The sequence below is a fragment of the Chrysoperla carnea genome, chromosome 1 (assembly GCF_905475395.1).
Source record: "Chrysoperla carnea chromosome 1, inChrCarn1.1, whole genome shotgun sequence".
Taxonomy (NCBI): domain Eukaryota; kingdom Metazoa; phylum Arthropoda; class Insecta; order Neuroptera; family Chrysopidae; genus Chrysoperla; species Chrysoperla carnea.
This window is the reverse complement of record NC_058337.1, coordinates 44,140,442-44,159,470: the sequence shown is the minus strand read 5'-3', so window position 1 is coordinate 44,159,470 and position 19,029 is coordinate 44,140,442. Positions and strand designations below refer to the sequence as shown.

The 19,029-nt window shown below is 29.0% G+C and overlaps 2 protein-coding genes across 2 annotated transcripts in view; both read left to right on the top strand.

The window, feature by feature from the left end:
- The first annotated feature begins 702 nt into the window (after nt 1–702).
- LOC123305060 (cGMP-dependent protein kinase, isozyme 1-like) lies at nt 703–10,913 on the top strand. The gene is made up of 11 exons (XM_044886664.1): nt 703–784; nt 858–1,033; nt 1,279–1,424; nt 2,595–2,735; nt 3,742–3,911; nt 4,451–4,692; nt 6,053–6,138; nt 6,208–6,430; nt 6,490–6,721; nt 8,653–9,002; nt 10,633–10,913. The coding sequence occupies exons 1-11, from the start codon at nt 713–715 to the stop codon at nt 10,787–10,789; spliced, it is 1,995 nt and encodes a 664-aa protein (XP_044742599.1). The 5' UTR covers nt 703–712; the 3' UTR covers nt 10,790–10,913.
- A 6,252-nt stretch (nt 10,914–17,165) lies between these two features.
- The window catches only part of LOC123298579 (cGMP-dependent protein kinase, isozyme 1-like), a 32,511-nt gene continuing 30,647 nt past the window's right edge, over nt 17,166–19,029 (top strand). The window contains exon 1 of the mRNA XM_044880637.1: nt 17,166–17,602. The gene's annotated coding sequence lies outside the window, so the exon portion shown is untranslated. The remainder of the gene's footprint in view (nt 17,603–19,029) is intronic.

The window sequence follows — 19,029 nt, the reverse complement described above, 5'->3', positions numbered from 1 at the left end:
GGGTTACAGGCGGTGTAATCGGTTTTGTAATGTTTTATTAGCCTGAAAGAAATCGGGTTCATGAATCACAAATTTCAGACTCGACATGCTATTTCAAGTGCTTTTGTTTGCTAAATTTTACAATTTCTATAAAAAGTTAGCAAAATAGTCTCTTTTCATTTGAAGAAAGCATTTGAGTTATGAACTCCTGAATTATTTTAAGGAAGAATAAGTTTATTTATTTTGAATTCGAAATTTTCGATTCATGAATCCGACTTTTTTATCAGAGTCAATAGAGCGACGACGAGTTACACTTTACCGTTAGACTTGGGAAAAAAGTATATGGCAGTAGTTGTAGTCATTAAAGACTAATTTGGTATAAGTGATGCTACCGACTAATGACTGTTCCGAATTATGGCCTTTACCAGATTTTCAAAGCTACAATCTTAAGCGGCATGTTGATAGAAAATTTTTTACTTCGCATCTGCTTAGCGGTATTTTACTCGTGCTTCATACTATTAACTTAATTTAAATTTTGAATTAACAACAAAATATTTATCAAAACAAGAAACTATTGATTACTCTATACTGATAATTACCGAGACATTATTTTAATGTAAATGAGACTTTAGTAAAAAGATAAATTATATCAATTTTATTGATTAGATATTGATATTAGTATATACTTATTAATAATGTCTTAAAAAATATAAATTAGTTATACTTTTAAATAATGGGGTGCAAAAATTCACGTCAGTTAAGTGAAATAAGTAATTTACAAAATGAATCATCAAAGTCAAACAATGTATGTTCTTCTACTTCATTCAATTAAAATTGATTTTATATCAAATAATAAATTTTTATTAATTAAAATTTAGGAAATTTCGGAAAACGAAGCACAAAATGAAAATCATTTTGAGAAAAATAATGGTGTACAATCAAATAATAAACAAATGGGAGTTAGTGATGCGAGATTATTAAGAAAAACAGTTTCATTTATTGACGAAGCCAAGAAAAACGAACCAAAATTGGTTAAAATTAAGAAAGATCCTAAGTATATAAAAATATTTATTAATTATCTATTTTAACTGTCCCAAAAATTGTTCGTTATCTTAACAAAAAACTTATTTAGTCTTCTTGGTATATTTAATTTAACTTGATAATGAGATAAATAAGAGCTGATTACAAAATAGTACTTAATGGGATGGAAAAAATCAAACTTTAAGCTTTATTTCCTAAGAAAAATTTAAAACACATTTTGAAAACAGCTTTTAAAACATCAAATTGTCTTCTTTACAGAACCCGAGAACTCATACGAAATGCATTTTTAAACAATGAATTTCTTAATTATTTAGTAAATGATGAAAGAATGGAGCTAATAATAGACGTAATGTATTCAAAGGAACTCGAAACAAATACTTTTATTATTAAAGAAGGCGATATTGGTAAATATTATTAAAAGATGTCTAACTGATACGTTAGCTTGCAAATGATGCTTCTTGTAAAATACACACGGTAATGTGATTAAAATGTTTAGGCTAAATTAATAATTTTAGTTTATACTGCAGGGGTTGGGCAATTTAATAATTGAATGAAAGCGAATATGTAGCAATTTACAGTTTTACTCCATAATGCTCTAAATCGGATCCTGCATTTTTATTTTTAGATGGTGTATCTAAATTTCCACAAGAGATGATGCACAAAAACAATTCAATTTGCTAATCTTACCTTATTTATTCCAACTTATTTATGAGAATGTAAATTCCTAAAATTATACAGTGTGTCACATTTTGTTATTAATAGAAATATTGATTTGAATATTTACATAGGCACGCAGGGTGATGTGTCACATTTTTTATGATACTTAATCAAAATCTGAACTTTAAACTTAGGAAAATTGACAAATAGGGCCAATTTTTAATATTTCACTAAGCGTTAGAAATATCGAAACAAATTATTTAAAAGAGTTGCTAAGAATTTGATTTTATACAAATAAACCGACTTTGATGACAAAATTCGCATTTTTAATTTATTCATTATTTTGGTAGTACATTGAGTTTAAAATTCCGATTTCGGTTGAGTATCTTAAACAACGTGACCCTCGGTCCTATATAACTCTGCAAGTATTCAAATCCATATTTCTATAAATTATGAAAATACTTGGGTATCTTCTACTTAAATGTGAAACACTGTATATGATGGCTTAAGGGCCTAAATTTATAATTTTACGTGACCATATTCAATCGCGGATCCAGAAAACTTTTTGTAAGGGTAATATGAACTTTTTATGAAGTTTTTTATCAGTCATTTATTCCATTCCTGTGGCCAACTATCTGACTTCTCTGTATGGCTTGGGCCTCTGAGCTCTTAATTCTTAATTATTTACTATCTAGTAAAAAAAGTTTTCATAAATTTTGGAGGAAGAAATTGCCTTGACTTCGTGTTAAGTATTACATTTCTAACATATCCATGACTATTCGAAATGAACACAGACTTAACACCGAGAATAGCATTATTTACGCTAAAAGTATTTGATACATTATTTGCATTTTAACATGTAAATAGCAAGAGCTACATTGAAACGGGAATATTTTACTTCATAAATAAATTTTTAGGTTCTCATTTGTATGTTTGTGCGTATGGTTTACTTGAAGTATTTGATAAAAATAACACAAGCATTAAGAAAATTAATGTTGGTGAAGCATTTGGTGAATTAGCGATATTGTATGAGGAACCTCGTCAAGCATCTGTGAAAGGTTTGTTTAGAACACGAAAATAATGATGATAATAAAATAATTATGGGCACTTACACTGGCCTATTTTAAACACTCCATACTACATATTTGGTCACAAAGTATCTCGGTGTCACAAAAAATGCACGGTTTACATATAGTATTAATCTGATGCATTTTTTGTGACACTGAGTATACCTATATATCACCACAAAATACTGAAGCCTCTTGTGTTCTTAGTAACCAAATAAAATGTTACCCTGTTCATTGATAAAACTCAACAAAACATTACTAATTTTCCCGGTGAAGACTGTTTTTGAGAAATTTTCTCCATCAAGTTAAAGATTGCAATTAAATACAGAAGTTCCAAAATGAAATTAGCCGGGTATGGTCTGTATCCCGACTGATATTAAGATAAACTAGAAACAACTGCCTATCTTTGACTCAGAATGGATTTTTTCTCAGGCTAAGACAAAAACTGTAGGAAAAGAACCAAGAAAAAAGCTACTTTATTGCCTGGTAACATATTTCCCTGTACTCTCCTTTCTGAAAATGTACTTACTCTTCTTTTATTATAAACAACATTTCGCGTACTTCTTTGTTCAAGTTAAGTAAATGTCTTCCAATATCGACTGGCTTCCTCCAATAAAGCTAAATGTGTTTTGATTTTTACGCTTTATAGAGTGGGATGAAAGTGGATAAACATTAACGTATTAATTCCTGTATTTATTTTGGGGTCTATCGTGAAGTTAGTAGAAATAAACGGTCTAGCCTGCACGGCTAAAAACCCAAATACACAATTATTTTTACAATTCCCCATAAGAGTATTGCTTATAATTATTGATTTAAAAGTTTGATCATCATGAAAACTTAAAATGTCATATACAGATAATTTATAAATCCATGAAACCAAAATACATTTCAAATCAACGACTAAAAAAACAGAAAATAGTACTATTTTTAACCGTATATCCACTTATGCACCACTTTGTATAAGGACTGCATATATTCCTATATATATTTTTTACAGTAATAACTCCATCCGTTGTATGGGTATTAGACCGTACAGCTTTTCATGACATAATTAAACAGATTGATATCAAAAAGCATGAAGAAAATATGAAATTCCTACAAGCATGTCTTGTATTCCAACATGTTCCGATGCCAATACTTTCCAAAATAACGGATATAATAATAACGGTAGGTAAATGATGAATTTTACGTACTGACAAAATATAATTTTGAGTATGTACAGTACAGACAAGCGCGGATCTAAAAAGGAGCTATCTAAGCAATTATCCCCTCCCAAAAGTAAGAAAAACAACTATTTTAAGCAATTAGCAAATAACTTGAAGCATCTGTGCATACTAACTATATAAAACAATTGGATATAGTTCAAAGCTAAAACAAAAATCTCAACAAAATTTTCCCAAATGAGTATCCCTTACGAAAATTGAAAATGGTAGGAAAATTTTCTGACCTGCTGCAATTTGTTTTAGAAATTATTGTCCATTTGACGACTGAACATGTATAGTTTCTAAGATGACTTTCATGTTTTTTCAAGTAATGTCCAATATCAGTAGGGCAACCAATCATCAATCTCAAAAGAGCTGAAAATTTAACATGCCCCCATAAAAAATATTTAAAAGAAACTGGTAATATATTATAGTGATATACCCCAAACAAGAAGATGCTTTTTGTGGATGTTCTTATACTATAATTATAATAAATAATTTCAGGAGTTTTTTAAATCTGGTTCAACAATTATTCGACAAGGTGATATAGCAGATAAATTTTATATAATAAAAGCAGGAACTGCATCAGTTACCATGGTCAAGGAGAATGGTGAGGAAGTAGCTATGGGGACTTTAAGTACTGGTGAATATTTTGGTGAAATTGCATTGCAAAAAGAAAATGCAGTTCGAAAAGCTACAATACAAGCTTTAGATTCTGGCGTAGAATGTTTAACTCTGGATGGAAAGTAAATATTTTATTATCCAATCGTTTAGTTTATATTACACTAGATAACATTTAGAGCATATCCTTTCTGCTAGGTTAGTTATATTGGCTGTCCACGAAGGGCACACTTAGACTATAGAGTCCATTGTGATACCATATATGTGTTTTACCATGTTTTCCGTTGAGAATTTCATTCATCACCTCCTCAATTATTTTGAGAGGCTGAGTACACCTCCTCCATACGTATATACCATGCACTTTCCCAACACATTACAACTATTAATTAAATTAATTTTTATCCTCTCTGCTAACACTAAAGTCAATATGAGCGATCATTAAAACATTATCATAAGAAAAACAATTTAGAGACTTTTTACCCACATACATTGATGACTAAATCTCCTATCTTGTAAGCAATCAAATACCTTAATTTATAATTGCTTCAAATGAGCTTTATGTTACTAGAGGTTTTACTTTGGTAGAGTCCAAATATCGAACTTTGATTACAATAAAAATAAGGTGGAAGTTTTAATTAATTCGCCGAAAAACAAGCGAAATTTTGACTATATTACTAAATTATGAACAAAGATGATTTTAAACAAGTCGATTTTACCGAGCTACTAAGATCATCTAGTTTTTTTTGTGTATTAATTTATTATTCAAAGGAACGAGAGAGCTTAATACAAAATTATTTTTGGATGAAGGTCCATAGTTTTGACACTGGTATGGTCTATATCGAAAGATTATTGCAATCTTATATATATTTGGAAAAAAGTTTTTCATCTCATTCGCAATAACACTATATTACACAGCAATTCTCTTTTTGCTTTAATTAATTACTCCCCACAAATTTCTTAATCACTACATATTATAAAACAAAGTCGCTTTTTCTGTCCCTATGTCCCTATGTCCCTTTGTACGCTTAAATCTTTGAAACTATGCAACGGATTTTGATGCGGTTTCTTTTATTAGATAGAGTGATTCAAGAGAAAGGTTTTTATGTATAATACATCCATATTATAGTACAGTAAGGGGTTGAAATAGGGGTTGAAAGGGATATGCTTCAAAAACTAAAAAAGTTGTGCATCGATTAAGCTCAAATATTGACACGATATACAACCAGCTTCAAAGATATATTGTTTTTATCTACTTTTAACCTTCGGAGGGTAGAAAGGTGTAGCGAGAAAGTGGGAAGGAATTATCGAATATTTACAAATATACCTAAGTGGAGTATCAAATAAAAGAGCATGACGTGTACATTACAAAACTGTTATCCCACGCAAGGAAATGTGGAGGGAGGGGTGCAAGTGGGGATGTTATTATAATATATATATATATTCTTTATTTTTTAAATTCTAAACTATTCTTAAAATTTATTCTAGATCATTTCTGAACTATTTGGGAAATTTAGACGGATTTAAAGGTGAAAAATATACCAAAAATTCAACACACATTATAGACAATGCAGGTATAATTTTAAAATTGAAAAGAAAAATGAAAAATTATTAACAATTTTTTTTGTGTAATCTTGTTTTAGAGTACGCGTACATGAAATTAGAAGACTTAGTATTAGTACAACATAAATTACAAAATACTCCAGCGTTCCGAACCGATCTAGTTCAATTTAAAAGTAATATAAAATTAACATTTGCCTTAAAGAAAATACCGAAGAAAATTCTAAAAAATAATCAAACAAATTATCATAGTTTGCTTACTGAACGAGATCTTTTAATGAACTCTGAAAGTATTTTTCTGCGAAAGTAATACATACCAAAACAAATATATGTACCAAATCTAACGTAATCTTTATTTTTTTTAGATTATATCGAACTTTCCAGGATAAAAGATATTTATATATGTTGTTAGAGCCATGCTTAGGTGGTAATTTATGGTTAACTTTACAACGGAAAGGACAATTCAATGAAGATGTAACAAAATTTATGGCCGCGTCTGTAATTCTGGCATTTGAATATTTGCATGATAAGTATTATGTCTATCGTGATTTAAAACCGGAAAATTTAATGATCGATTCAAAAGGATATATTAAATTGGTAAGATGTATTTCGCCTATGATTAAATTTTCATTATTGCAATAAACATTATTTTGCTTAGGCAGCTTGTTTTACATATCTGCGAGTGTCAAAATATTGAAAATGTTCTCAGCTAGTTTATTACAATATAAACAATTTAGGAATGTAATCCCTGCCAGGATAATCCTACTGCTATTAATATTAAAAAATTTATTTATTTATTAATAATCAATTATTTTAAAAATTTGATATTGTGCATATTATTAGAATCACCCTAGATTAGGGTATATAGGTCGTTTTTTTTTTAACTTGGCATATACGTGAATCTCGAAAAATAAGTTTTATCGAGAAAAATGCTTCAAACGAAAAATTTTAGGCACACATCTTATACAAGTATTGAATTCGAACTAAGTTTTCAGGTTCAATTAAAAACTCAATTTGATTCATGATCAAATTTCACTTTAAATTAGATAGTTGTTCTTTAGAAAAATGCAAATATTTTTTCATTGAAATATTTTTTTGTAAACCGAATAGTTTAGACAGTAATTGATAGAAAAATCTTAACTTTTCACGTTTTTTCATCCGATTTTAGCAAAATCGGGTTGAAAGTTGTTCTTTATAAAAACGCAAACATTTTAAGTTCGAAATATTTTTTTTAAACCAAATAGTTTAGACAGTAATTTATAGAAAATTCTTAGCTTTTCTCCGCGTTCTTTTTTCGCGTTTCTCCATCCAATTTCAACAAAAAGTGTCAATTTAGAATAACAAACCACTTTTTTGGAAATTTTTTTTCCGACAACTGCTTAGATTCCGCGGAAACAATTACACAAAATGACAATTTTAATTCGGAATTACAATTTTAGATAAACTTTTCGGTTCATTTTTGCGGACTAACAATAACATCTCTCTATTAGAAAGTATTCATTATAGGTATCTATTACCAGTCATGGAGTAGACTGTGCTTTTTATTGAGCACTGCTATACACTCAACATTTTTTGCTTGATTCATTTCAATCTATAAAACTTATTTTTGGATTTTCAAGTATATGAATTAACTTAAAAACATCCTATATTTTTCTCATGCCGAGTCTAAGACCATGAATATTATATCGATTATTATGAACTATGTGAGGACCACTTTCACCTATAAATTAAATTTATTAAATATTTGCTATTAATTAATGGGAGAAAGTGGTCATCGCATAATAATAGACAATTTGATTTTACACCCACAATATTAAACTGACCAAAACTTACTTTATTAAATTATACAAACTGCGAAACTGTAGTGAAAAATTATGAAATAGAAAGAATAATTTTCCGAATACAGGTATCTATTCAGATTAACGGTATTTAAAATGAGGTATGAATGGTCTTTTATAGATGGAAGTCTTGGAACAATTTCATCTTACTTCATTTTTTCAAACGAAAAGATGCAAGCAAAACCACCCTTTGCGATCTGTAATTTCGTTTATGTATATAATTCTGTTTAAGAAGTTATATGGAAAATTCAAGTTTTGTTTTAAGAAAAGCAGTATTTCGCTATATTTCGCAAATTGAATGTCAAATAAAACAATTAATAGGCATTTAATAAAATACTTAATATTTATACATTTGCAATTCGACAGATTGAAACAGTTTGCTGCCATACTCTTAATGTTTCGAACCAATCTTCAAATATCGCATGTTTAAAATACTTGGCGTGGCTGACATTCTTTTTTATTGCCCAAATGCAAAAATCTATCTAAATTGATTGATTTCCTATTAAAGAAATGATCTCTTATTAATGAAAAAAAAACCATCTCATTACGAATATTTGACACTTTGACAGGTTTGACTATTGGAATAATATACTAAAATTTTTGGCCAATTAATGACTTGATATTTTTCGGTTGATTTTTTATAGACTTTTATCGAAGTGTTATAAATGCAAAAATTGATGACAATTTTAGGTTGATTTTACCTTTGTTAAATGTATACCAGACAACTCAAAAACATGGTCATTTGTTGGAACACCAGAATATTTGACACCAGAAGTATTATTAAATAGAGGGCATAATAATGCGGTGGATATTTGGGCATTAGGTATATTTATTCATGAATTATTGGTTGGATATACACCGTTTCGTGGAAAAGATTCAATGTCAACATACAATAAAATTTTAAAAGGAATTAAATCCGTAATATTCTCAGTTCAAATATCAAATACTGCACAGGACTTAATTACAAAATTATGTCATCCTGTGTCCACTGAACGTCTTGGATGTTCGAGCAATGGTATTGAAGATATAAAATATCATAGGTATGTGTGAGCAATGTATGAAAGTTTATCTTAATGATCTACGAATTTGTCAAACATCTTCCATCCCGTCTAGAAATTTTAAAGTAAGCACTATTGGGGACTCATTCGGTTACCCTTTAGGAACAGCTCCAAGGGATTGTGATGCAAAGCATTGTCCGGCTCTTATTAGAAATCCCACTTGTGCCTTGATGAGAAAATCCCAATTAGGATTCAGCTGAGTTGCCCAATTGGGATTCCAAATGGTAATGTAAGATACGTACTTGGGTAACAATCGAACAATCCCAATCAGGAGCTGACAAGCTAAAAGAAAGAAATTATTTGCATTCACATCCATCTACTTCAATTACTTCTCTGACTATAATTGCTTATTTCCAAGTTGTGATTTCCTATTTAAGTCACGCCCAAATCGGGAAAACTCTTTGTTTCTTAACTTCGCGTTGGAACTTCCTATATGGGTCCCACACAAAACCCAAATGAGAAAAACTGACTAAAATTACTTATTTCCAAATTGAGTTTTCCTATTTAAATCCCACACAAAACCCAATTGGGAAAAAAATGACAATAATTTTCTCATTTTCATGTTGGGATTTCTTATTAAAATCTCACACAAACTCCAAATGGGAAAAAACTGACTATAATAACTTATTTTCACGTTGAGTTTTGCTATCTAGGACCCACACAAAACCCAATTGGAACAAAATAACAAAAATTTCTCATTTTATTATTAGATTTTTCCATTCAGATCGCAAGCAAAACCCAAATGGGAAAAAATAACAATAATTTCTTATTTGCATGTTGGGATTTCCCAATTAGGTCCCACACAAAACTCAAATGGGAAAAACTGAATATAATTCCTTATTTAAACGTTGGGATTTTCTATTTAAGACCAACACAAAATTTATTTGAAAAAATTACAATAATTGCATTGGGAATTCAAATTTAGGACTCACACAAAACCCATTTGGAAAAACTGACTATAAATTATTTTATAATTGCTTTGAATTTTCTGGTTGGGTTCTGATTGGACCCTTATAATGATTTCCTTAGTAGGCATGCCTCATTATCCAATGAGGTCCAGGTGATACCCTGGGTGATTCCCAAGTAATTTCTAGTCGAGATGATTTGCAATACTACAACTTCTAGGACTAAATTTTCTATACCCATTCAGGGTAAGTACGATAAGCCGCTATGTTCGTGTACTCTCATGTTACACAGTTAGAAAGCGGCAAATCAAAGTGTATGATTTTCTGAGGAAGCAAGATATATTCTACGTTTTTTGAAGCATTTAGAAGTGTTTTATCAATCGAAAATATTCTGAAAGAGGATACTGTGAAGCTCACTAAAATATTCTCTAAATGCCAAATAAAATTAAGGGCATCGAAAGTGGGAATTTTCGATATGTTATCCGGGCAGTTGACTTGCAATTTTCTTCAACACTGTTTAAGTCAACACTGTTTATGTGAAATTGGTTACGCTTTAACCAACAAAGTTGGTGTTAATCCTAGGCCCACACAACTTGCTAATATATAAAGTTTTATTACGAACAGAAACTCTTCTTTTGCATAATTTTCCATGCAAAAGGGAATTAGCTATTTATGGCAGGAAAATGTAAGAAAAGCATATGTTTCAGGTGGTTTGATGGGTTTGATTGGGCTGCATTAAAAGAAGGTACACTTCCAGCCCCACTAATAAACGTTACTAAAAATAATCAGGATGTACAATATATGGATATTGTTGATATTTATGAAAATGAAGCGCCAGAAGTTGATTGGAATGTAGAATTTTAAATAATTTATTTCACATAATTTTCAGTACCTTTATAAAAAAAATTTTCTGATGTAGACAGATGTATGACCTGAACTATAATAATTGTAAATTATGAATTTTCAAATAAACTCTTTTTTATTTAAACTTTTTTTGATTTTTTTCAAAATTGATCATAAAAATTTAATATATCATGAATTAAACAAATTATTACTTGTATACTTTATGCCTAATAATTTTTGTCAATTGATTGAGATTTACTTGGCTTATTCTGTAGGAAATGAAGCATTTAACCAGGGAAAAAACTACGCCCAGAAAATGTTTGTCTGAGTGTACACAACAAAATCATATTCATGCGAACTTCTACACTTTCTACGCCGATAAAGTAGGACTAAAGTACCCTACTTCCGGATACCACATTCTTTAACATGTAAAAAAAACTATTCCTGACATTTTTTACCTAACCTCACCGTTTTTGAGATACAAGTATTTTGAAAAAAAAATGTAGATTTTGGTTGAAAACTCGTTATTGTCGAAAATAAAGATTATTGTGAGATTCTGGTCAAAAATTTGATTAGAAAGCCGTATGATATTATATATCTTATATTATTCTAAAAACTTTTTGACTTTTGACATTTTTTACCTGACCTGACCTTCGATATATCAGTATTTTTTTCTAAATCCGATTACAGTGAAATTAAGTCAAAAATGTCAATAGTCAAAAAATGTATCGAATGGGTCAAATATAAAATCATATGGTTTTCAAATCAAATTTTTGACCAGAAGCCCAAAATGATAATTATTTTCGTCAATAACGAATTTTCGGCAAAAACCCATTCTTATTTTTTGTCAAACGCTATACATCGAAAACGGTCAGGTTGTCTCTGATATGTATATCACGTTAAATTTTTTTATAAATAAAATACGATGAACTTGTAAATGTTGATAAAAATAAATAAAAAAGGCTTTTTAAAATACTAGTTTTTAAAAGTATAAAAAGATTTTAATTATCTAAAAGCTAAAACGCATCAACTTTAATATAGGTATAAATATATTTGCAAAAGACTTATTTGCAAACAAATCAAAAATATTTGTGGGCGTAGTCGTCAGACAGTCTAACAACACTGAGCGATATTGAAAGATGACCCTTTTACGTTCTCACAAACTTTTGCAATTAAATAAATAAAAAGTACAGTAGCTTTATACGAGCTTATACTGTGAGCCAGTCGGTCGGTTCATCAGTTAGTTTTATTGAGTCGAAGACGGCTTTTCTTCACTATTATAGTCTACAAGAAAAGGTAAATAATGAACAATGTTAACATTGTTTTATTCATCCAGAAAAGAAAGAATGTATTTATTAGACAACATTTTTTACCTTGGCCTGATTTTGATAGTTTTGGCAATTGTTTTACTAAACTATTTGTTATTATTTTTGATTTATTAAAAAAAACTCCAAATATAGATGTCTTTATTTAATAAAATAATAACTTGTTAATTAATAATATATCTACTAAAATTAAAATTTATACCAATTATTAAATTTTTACTAATTAATTTTATAAAATTAATTAAATATTCTTTAGATAGGCAATCAAATATAGAGCCAGTAGCCTAATCATTGAGAGGCAAAAATAATAAATAATAGTTTAAAAAATTAAAAAACACGCTTTTGAAACTAGCTAAATTAAAAGGTAGAAAATAATTTCTTTAAATTCAAATAATCAATTTAATCGTAAAATAGCGTGGGGTCAATTATTGTAAATATTTTATAGACAAATATTGATTAAAAAAAGTCATTATTAAAATATCTTAAGAAGCACGCCACGCTTTTTTACGATAAAACGATTTTTTGGAATTTATAGAAATTATTTTCTACCTTTTAATCTAGTTACAAAAGTGTGTATTTAAGTTTTTTAACTATTATTTATTTTGTATTTTCTAGCATTTTAAATTATTATTTATTTATCAAAAATTCACTATAAATATGGTGGGAGCGCAATTAAAGGTATACATTTTCAGATAGGGAAATCGTCAATCCTGTAAATCCTGATCAAGATAATCAAATAATATTATTATCTTGATCTGGAGCTTATTATATTATTGTATTGTCGTCAGTCCTTGATAGGTATACCAAATTTCGAGCTAATCCAACGTTTTGAAGGGGATCAAAATCATGTTCAAAGTTTCCGTTACATACTAATATACTAACATACAAACATACTAACATACACACATACTAACATACTATCTTATTTCTCCAAATAGGTACCCAAATAAATGAAATGATCGGTCGAGTTCAAAAGATATGTCACTATACTCTCTAAAAACGAAATATTTGCTAGTGCGTTCACTATTTGTAGTGAGAAATATACAACTATTTCAAATAGTGGTAGTTCACTAGCAAATAGTGAATACTTTCAAACGATTAATAACCTACAGAAATATTTTGTCACAGCTTTCTTTGTAAATAGAGCTAAATTTTCAATACACTATATGGGCTGTTGGAATTTAAAAATTTACAAAATTGATTTGTATAAAATAATAGTATATTACACATCTATAGGGAGCGAAATCTTTGTGCACCTAGGTGATTCACGTAGTAGACCGTTGTTTTTATCCGATTAACCTTTCCACTTGGAGTGGCTTTTATCGTAGATGTCGCCGGATGTCTGCCCCCTGTTTCCTAGATGATGTTCCGGCATTTGTGTGAGTAACCTTGAGTCTGTATTTTTCGGAACAGAAAATTCACGTACCTGTTCGCTAGTAAAACTTTTATGTTTCTCTTGCTCTAAGATATCTACATGCGAAGGTATAACAATTAATATATTTAAATTAACCTATACAACAATTATACAATTATTGATTGTTGCTTGATAAAAGAATAATTAATTAAGTAAGGAAATGCCATATGTTTTTCTATTGAAAATATTTTAGGGCCTAATTAACGTCCATAATTTTGATTTTAGTATTTTTATTCGCCGGTCATGTTTATCTTATAAACTCATTATTATATTCATCAATTTATAATTATTTAAATAAATATTTGTGTTTTATCACATGATGAACAAGTCTGTATTAAAATCACCTGAATTTAAATTAATAATAATAATTCTTTGTTCCATATTTTATTATGAATGATAAGACGCGTTTTTTATACTGATAAGATTAAGAAAATGTATGTGTGTTTACACAATTTAAAACAGGTATAGTACTTAACTGTATGTGTATTTTTTATGTATATAGATTGGGTACAGTAAATACGTACGAATAGAAGTTGGTGTAATTTTATTTATCTTGAGACCCAGTCACACTACACACATTATTTTATATAGACCGGAAAAATTAGGAATTTGTATTAGTTAAATTCTGAAACGAGCTGGATTTTCCAGGTGCTGTGAGGTAAGAGGTCCAGAAAATTATTTTAAAAAAAATTTAGAAAACAACAATTTTGCATTATGAAACTACTTGTTTCAAAATTTTATGAAAATCAATTAATAATTAATAAATAATTTGCTCGGTCTAATATGTGCAGACCATCATACAACACATATCATATATTATTTACTTCAATATATACTACATTTAAAACAAACTAAAATTCGGACCTAAATAATTTGCTTTGATGGAGTGTGTAAGGTTCCAGTGTGAAAATTCTCTACCGAGTAAATATGCGTATTGTATATACTTGTCGCTGTAGAAGCTTAAAGAATATGAAACTGAAATGAAATGTATAATCACTTTTCACAATCCAAATTAACAGAGTCGACGAAATAAAGTAAAATTTATTTATTGTTTGTTACATCTGTACAGTATATATTTATTCATTTTTAACCCCCGACTAAAAGAGGGCTGCTATAAGTTTAACATGTATTCGTATCTGTGTGCCTGTCTGTGACATCGTAGTTCCTAAACGGATAAATCGATTGTGATTTTTTTTGTTTTTTTTGTTTGAAATGTAATTTGATCGAGTGTTTCTATCTATGTTGTAAGTGCAAGTTTAGGATTTTGTATTCGATAACAACTAGAAAAAAGTGGTAATCTTCAAATGGCTGATTAGATTATCTTGAAACATACCTAAGAACATTCTTGAACAAATTACATTTCAAATAAACAATAAATCAAAATCGGTTCATCCTTTTAAGCACTACGATACCATAAACGAATCGATCTGACCTAATTTTACGTCGGAGGTTTCTTTGAATTTTTTATTTAATATTATTTATGTTCAACTCGAATATTATTTTAAATTGTGTTTGAAATTACAAAGTGGCTTAAGTGTAGCCCACATATGCTTAATTATAACGATCTATATTTCTTCACAAGCATTCGGAATGATCTTCTTTTGCTTCTGTTTTCATAGAGGCAAGTCCAATTCATTAATTTTCTTCTTTGCTTTATCTCAATTTTAATCGGTTATATTTATCTGTTACCAGACATTTGATATGCTTCATAAATTCTCATAAGCAACTTGTTACCGGGCGCGTTTTACAGCCAATACAAAATAATCACAACTGAAGACCTTATAAATATTAAAAAATCCAAAATCTTCACCCAAAAAACAAAAACCTGGCTAGAAATTCCTCTACACTAAAATAAGCTAAGTCAAATAAAATCGATACTTCACCCTGGAATACCTTACACCTGATCACTCGAAAGCATGAAATTTTCTCTTATATATCTGAAAATTGTCTCGCCTGGTCACAGGAAATGATCAACAACGTGTAGAAAATATGACAATAACAAACGAATTGGAGATTTCCTACTCTACATAAAGGGCATACTCGGAAATAACGAAGAAAACAACACAGTCTAATCAAAAGACAAGTCGAGAGGTGGGCCTAGTGCGACCATTAGAATTCACACAAATAACTTCCCAGTATAATAACGAAGTCGATACCATTTTTTGTTCGCGCGTCAGCGAACAGGAAAAAAATTACTGCACGTATGTACACACACACACAGACACATACGGGAAGATAAAATACCGGGATGATTAAAAATTAAAAATTTTGAAAAATCACTTTTAGTTCTCTTGTATCAGTTGTGGTCTTGTGGCTATGAAAACAGTCAGTTGTGGCCCAGATAGGATACAACGTAAAAAACGTTTTAAATGAAAATAGTATGAAATGGACGTGAAACTCATCGCGTAGGATATATAGTTTAAATCAACCTAAGTTAATCTTAAAAGTAAATATGGTCTTTGATTAGCAGATGTTTTAAATGGGAAAGTGGTATAAGTGTAGCACCCCTCGATTACGTTAGTAATAAATTTTACAAAATACAAAATACACATCTGTACAGTCTCTCAAAATTAAGCTATAAGGCTGAAAATCGCTTTGTGTGTAGAGTTATTGTCAAGGATGTAGATGGTAGATTTTTTGGAGATGTCAAATTTCCAGCCTTCTCATATCCTTTTTTTGTGTTAATATTTCTACATTACAAAAATTCAATACAAAGCATCAAACAAAAAGAAATATTCAATGAGAGGGAAAAATGACTTTAGTGCTAGAATTCTGCTACTCACAAGTTTTATTACTTTTCGGTTTTATTACTCCTCGGTAATTTTACAAGTTGTTAATTTAACGATATTGCAAGGATACTCAATACAAGGATACTCAACTCCAGGTAACCAAATATCTGCCAAAAAAGCACTAGTGTTTCTTTTGCACCGTGATAGAGATTTAAACACAGGCATAGAGAATAGACTAAGCAATATCCTCAAGAAATTGTCCACTCTTGGGGCCAAATGTCTCTCTCTGTAGCACAGACATAGAGAACGATCAACTGACCGCACATAGATTTATCTCTCTTGTAAATTTCTGCTTTTATTTACTGTACAGTAAGATATAAACGTACAGTCCATTCTCTATGTTTATGGATTTAAATCAATTTAGATTTTAGAAGATTATTGAATCAGATATTAAACTAATTTTATATTTATAAAATACAATATATTTACTTCGGTGTAAAAGGAACACCAACGGCGCATAAATGTCTATCGTTTCGTTGATAATTTTTGTCAATTCTTTCGTTTAAGTTGAATATGCTTCTGTAGTGGCCATGGATATTGCTTTCAAATAACGTATACACAAATTTTTGCCTATATTTCTCGCCCACACTGTATAAAAAAAACAACTAGCTACTGTTTGTTAAAAAAAATGAAAATAAATTTTTTAATAGGTAGACGTATATTCCACCATGAAATCTTTATTATTTATTAAATTGTTTCTCAATGATAAACACATAGTTGGTTACTTATTATAAAATTAAAAATAACAAATAGTCACGATAATAAGTTCAGCACTAAACACGATTATAATATTTTTACCTTTATTAAAAAAATTATATTTTCTTTTTGTACATACATAAATAAATATGATTTATTAAAAAAAAAAATAAAATTAAAAAAAACATTGATCGATCTCTTCTATTATGTGGAGTGTGGATAGCGGTGGGCTGTGAGCACATGATCATAATAAATATATTATTAACATAAAATTTACTAAAACAATTCAGTACAATAATAAAAGGTAAATGAACAAAATAAAAAAAGTGTTTATATTTTTATTGAATAACAATGGTTACAGTGTCGAGTCCAATACATGTAACTTTTAGTAGTGAAGTCGTTATCAAACTAGTTATTTTTCAGTTTCTGTGAATATACAATTTATTTATTTTTTTGTAACAATAAAATAAATAGTGTTTTTTGAAATTATGTTTAATAAATGTGTACTTGAAACTAATTATTTGTGTTAAAGAAAACGTGAATTGTTTCTCTGTATTTTATGGATGAAATAATTACCCATAGTTACTTTTCATTTTAATTATTTTATTTGGTAATTTTTAAATTTTTTTTTTTTTAATTTTATAATTTCAGTAAGTAAACATTTTTATGATTTTTATTGTTTACCTCCCATTCTATGTAGATAGATTATCACGTGAGAGATACGAGAGCAGCGTGATCAATTTTTATACTAAGAAAATATTTACTCATTATCATTTTTATTTTAAATAATTTAGTTACTTGTAAAAAGTTAAAATGACGTGTTCATCTAGAGGTAATGTTTTCCACCGGAAAATTGTATTGAATTTCCAACGCATCTTACATTTTAAGATAAGCATAATATGTTTTAGGTCCAACTAAAAGTGGTTTGATCTGCAAATTGTTTGGGTTTTCTGTATTTTCTCTAAAACGACCTCTTGAATCTATAAAATACAGTTTCTTTTTGTTCACCTTAAAACGTAGATTTAAAAAGAACAGGTTAAACCAAACAATTGACTGAGATAATTGTTGAAATACCATGTATAGACAGTGTTGATTACCCGGTAACATTACACATACATACATGCCACACATATATAACTGATATACCCGTATAATACTACAATTTGCGCTCTCTAGGATAAACTGTGACGTTTAAGAAAAAATGTTTCAAACAAAAGCTGTTTATTTTTTTATATGGAACATTTTTTACACTTAAACTTTTGTTTTATCTCTAACGGTTTACAAGATAGGTCCTACGGACCCAAGACCTAATTGACCTGTTGCTCATTTACGAACTCGACCTCACTGTTTACGTCCTCAGCACGCTATACAAATTTCAGCTTTATATCTTATTTTGTTTTTGAGACAGACGGACAGACAGACGACAGACGACAGACAGACAACCGAAAATGGACTAATTAGGTGATTTTATGAACACCTATACCAAAATTTTGTTCATAGCATCAATATTTTTAAGCGTTACAAACTTGGGACTAAACTTAGTATACCTTGGTATATTTCATATACTGGTATAAAAACCCTGCCGGGCTTTAAAAAGAAGTTAAGTGGGCTTCATCGCGAATTTTTTTTTATACGTAGGTTTGTAAATAAATCAATTTGCGTTTTGATTGTGTTTATCAAAAAATCACGTTGTGATTTACGTGATAATTTAATTGAAAGATTAGCAATTGCTTTATTACTTCTATATTAGGCTTATTACATATTTCATTGTTTTATATAAAATTTTAATTATGTACGTAAATTTTATTTCTAATTAAAATTAGTGCTGTTTTTCGAAACAAAAATCATGATGATAAAATTGATTACAGGGTTGTTCATTAAGATGTTATCATGTAATTAAAAGACACACGTTGTCCTAAAATGTCAGCAATTAAATGAGTGAGACGTGTATTTTAAGAACATAATATAATAGTAATATTTAATTAATAATAAGTTATTTTAAATTATATATTAGTCTTATATTATGATTGTAAAATA

Bases quoted from the DNA above. Each gene is read 5' to 3' on its own strand.
- LOC123305060 (XM_044886664.1), top strand. From the start codon at position 713: ATGGGGTGCAAAAATTCACGTCAGTTAAGTGAAATAAGTAATTTACAA. The intron at 6,431-6,489 runs GTAATACATACC...TATTTTTTTTAG, and splicing joins GAAAGTATTTTTCTGCGAAA to ATTATATCGAACTTTCCAGG. The intron at 9,003-10,632 runs GTATGTGTGAGC...CATATGTTTCAG, and splicing joins GAAGATATAAAATATCATAG to GTGGTTTGATGGGTTTGATT.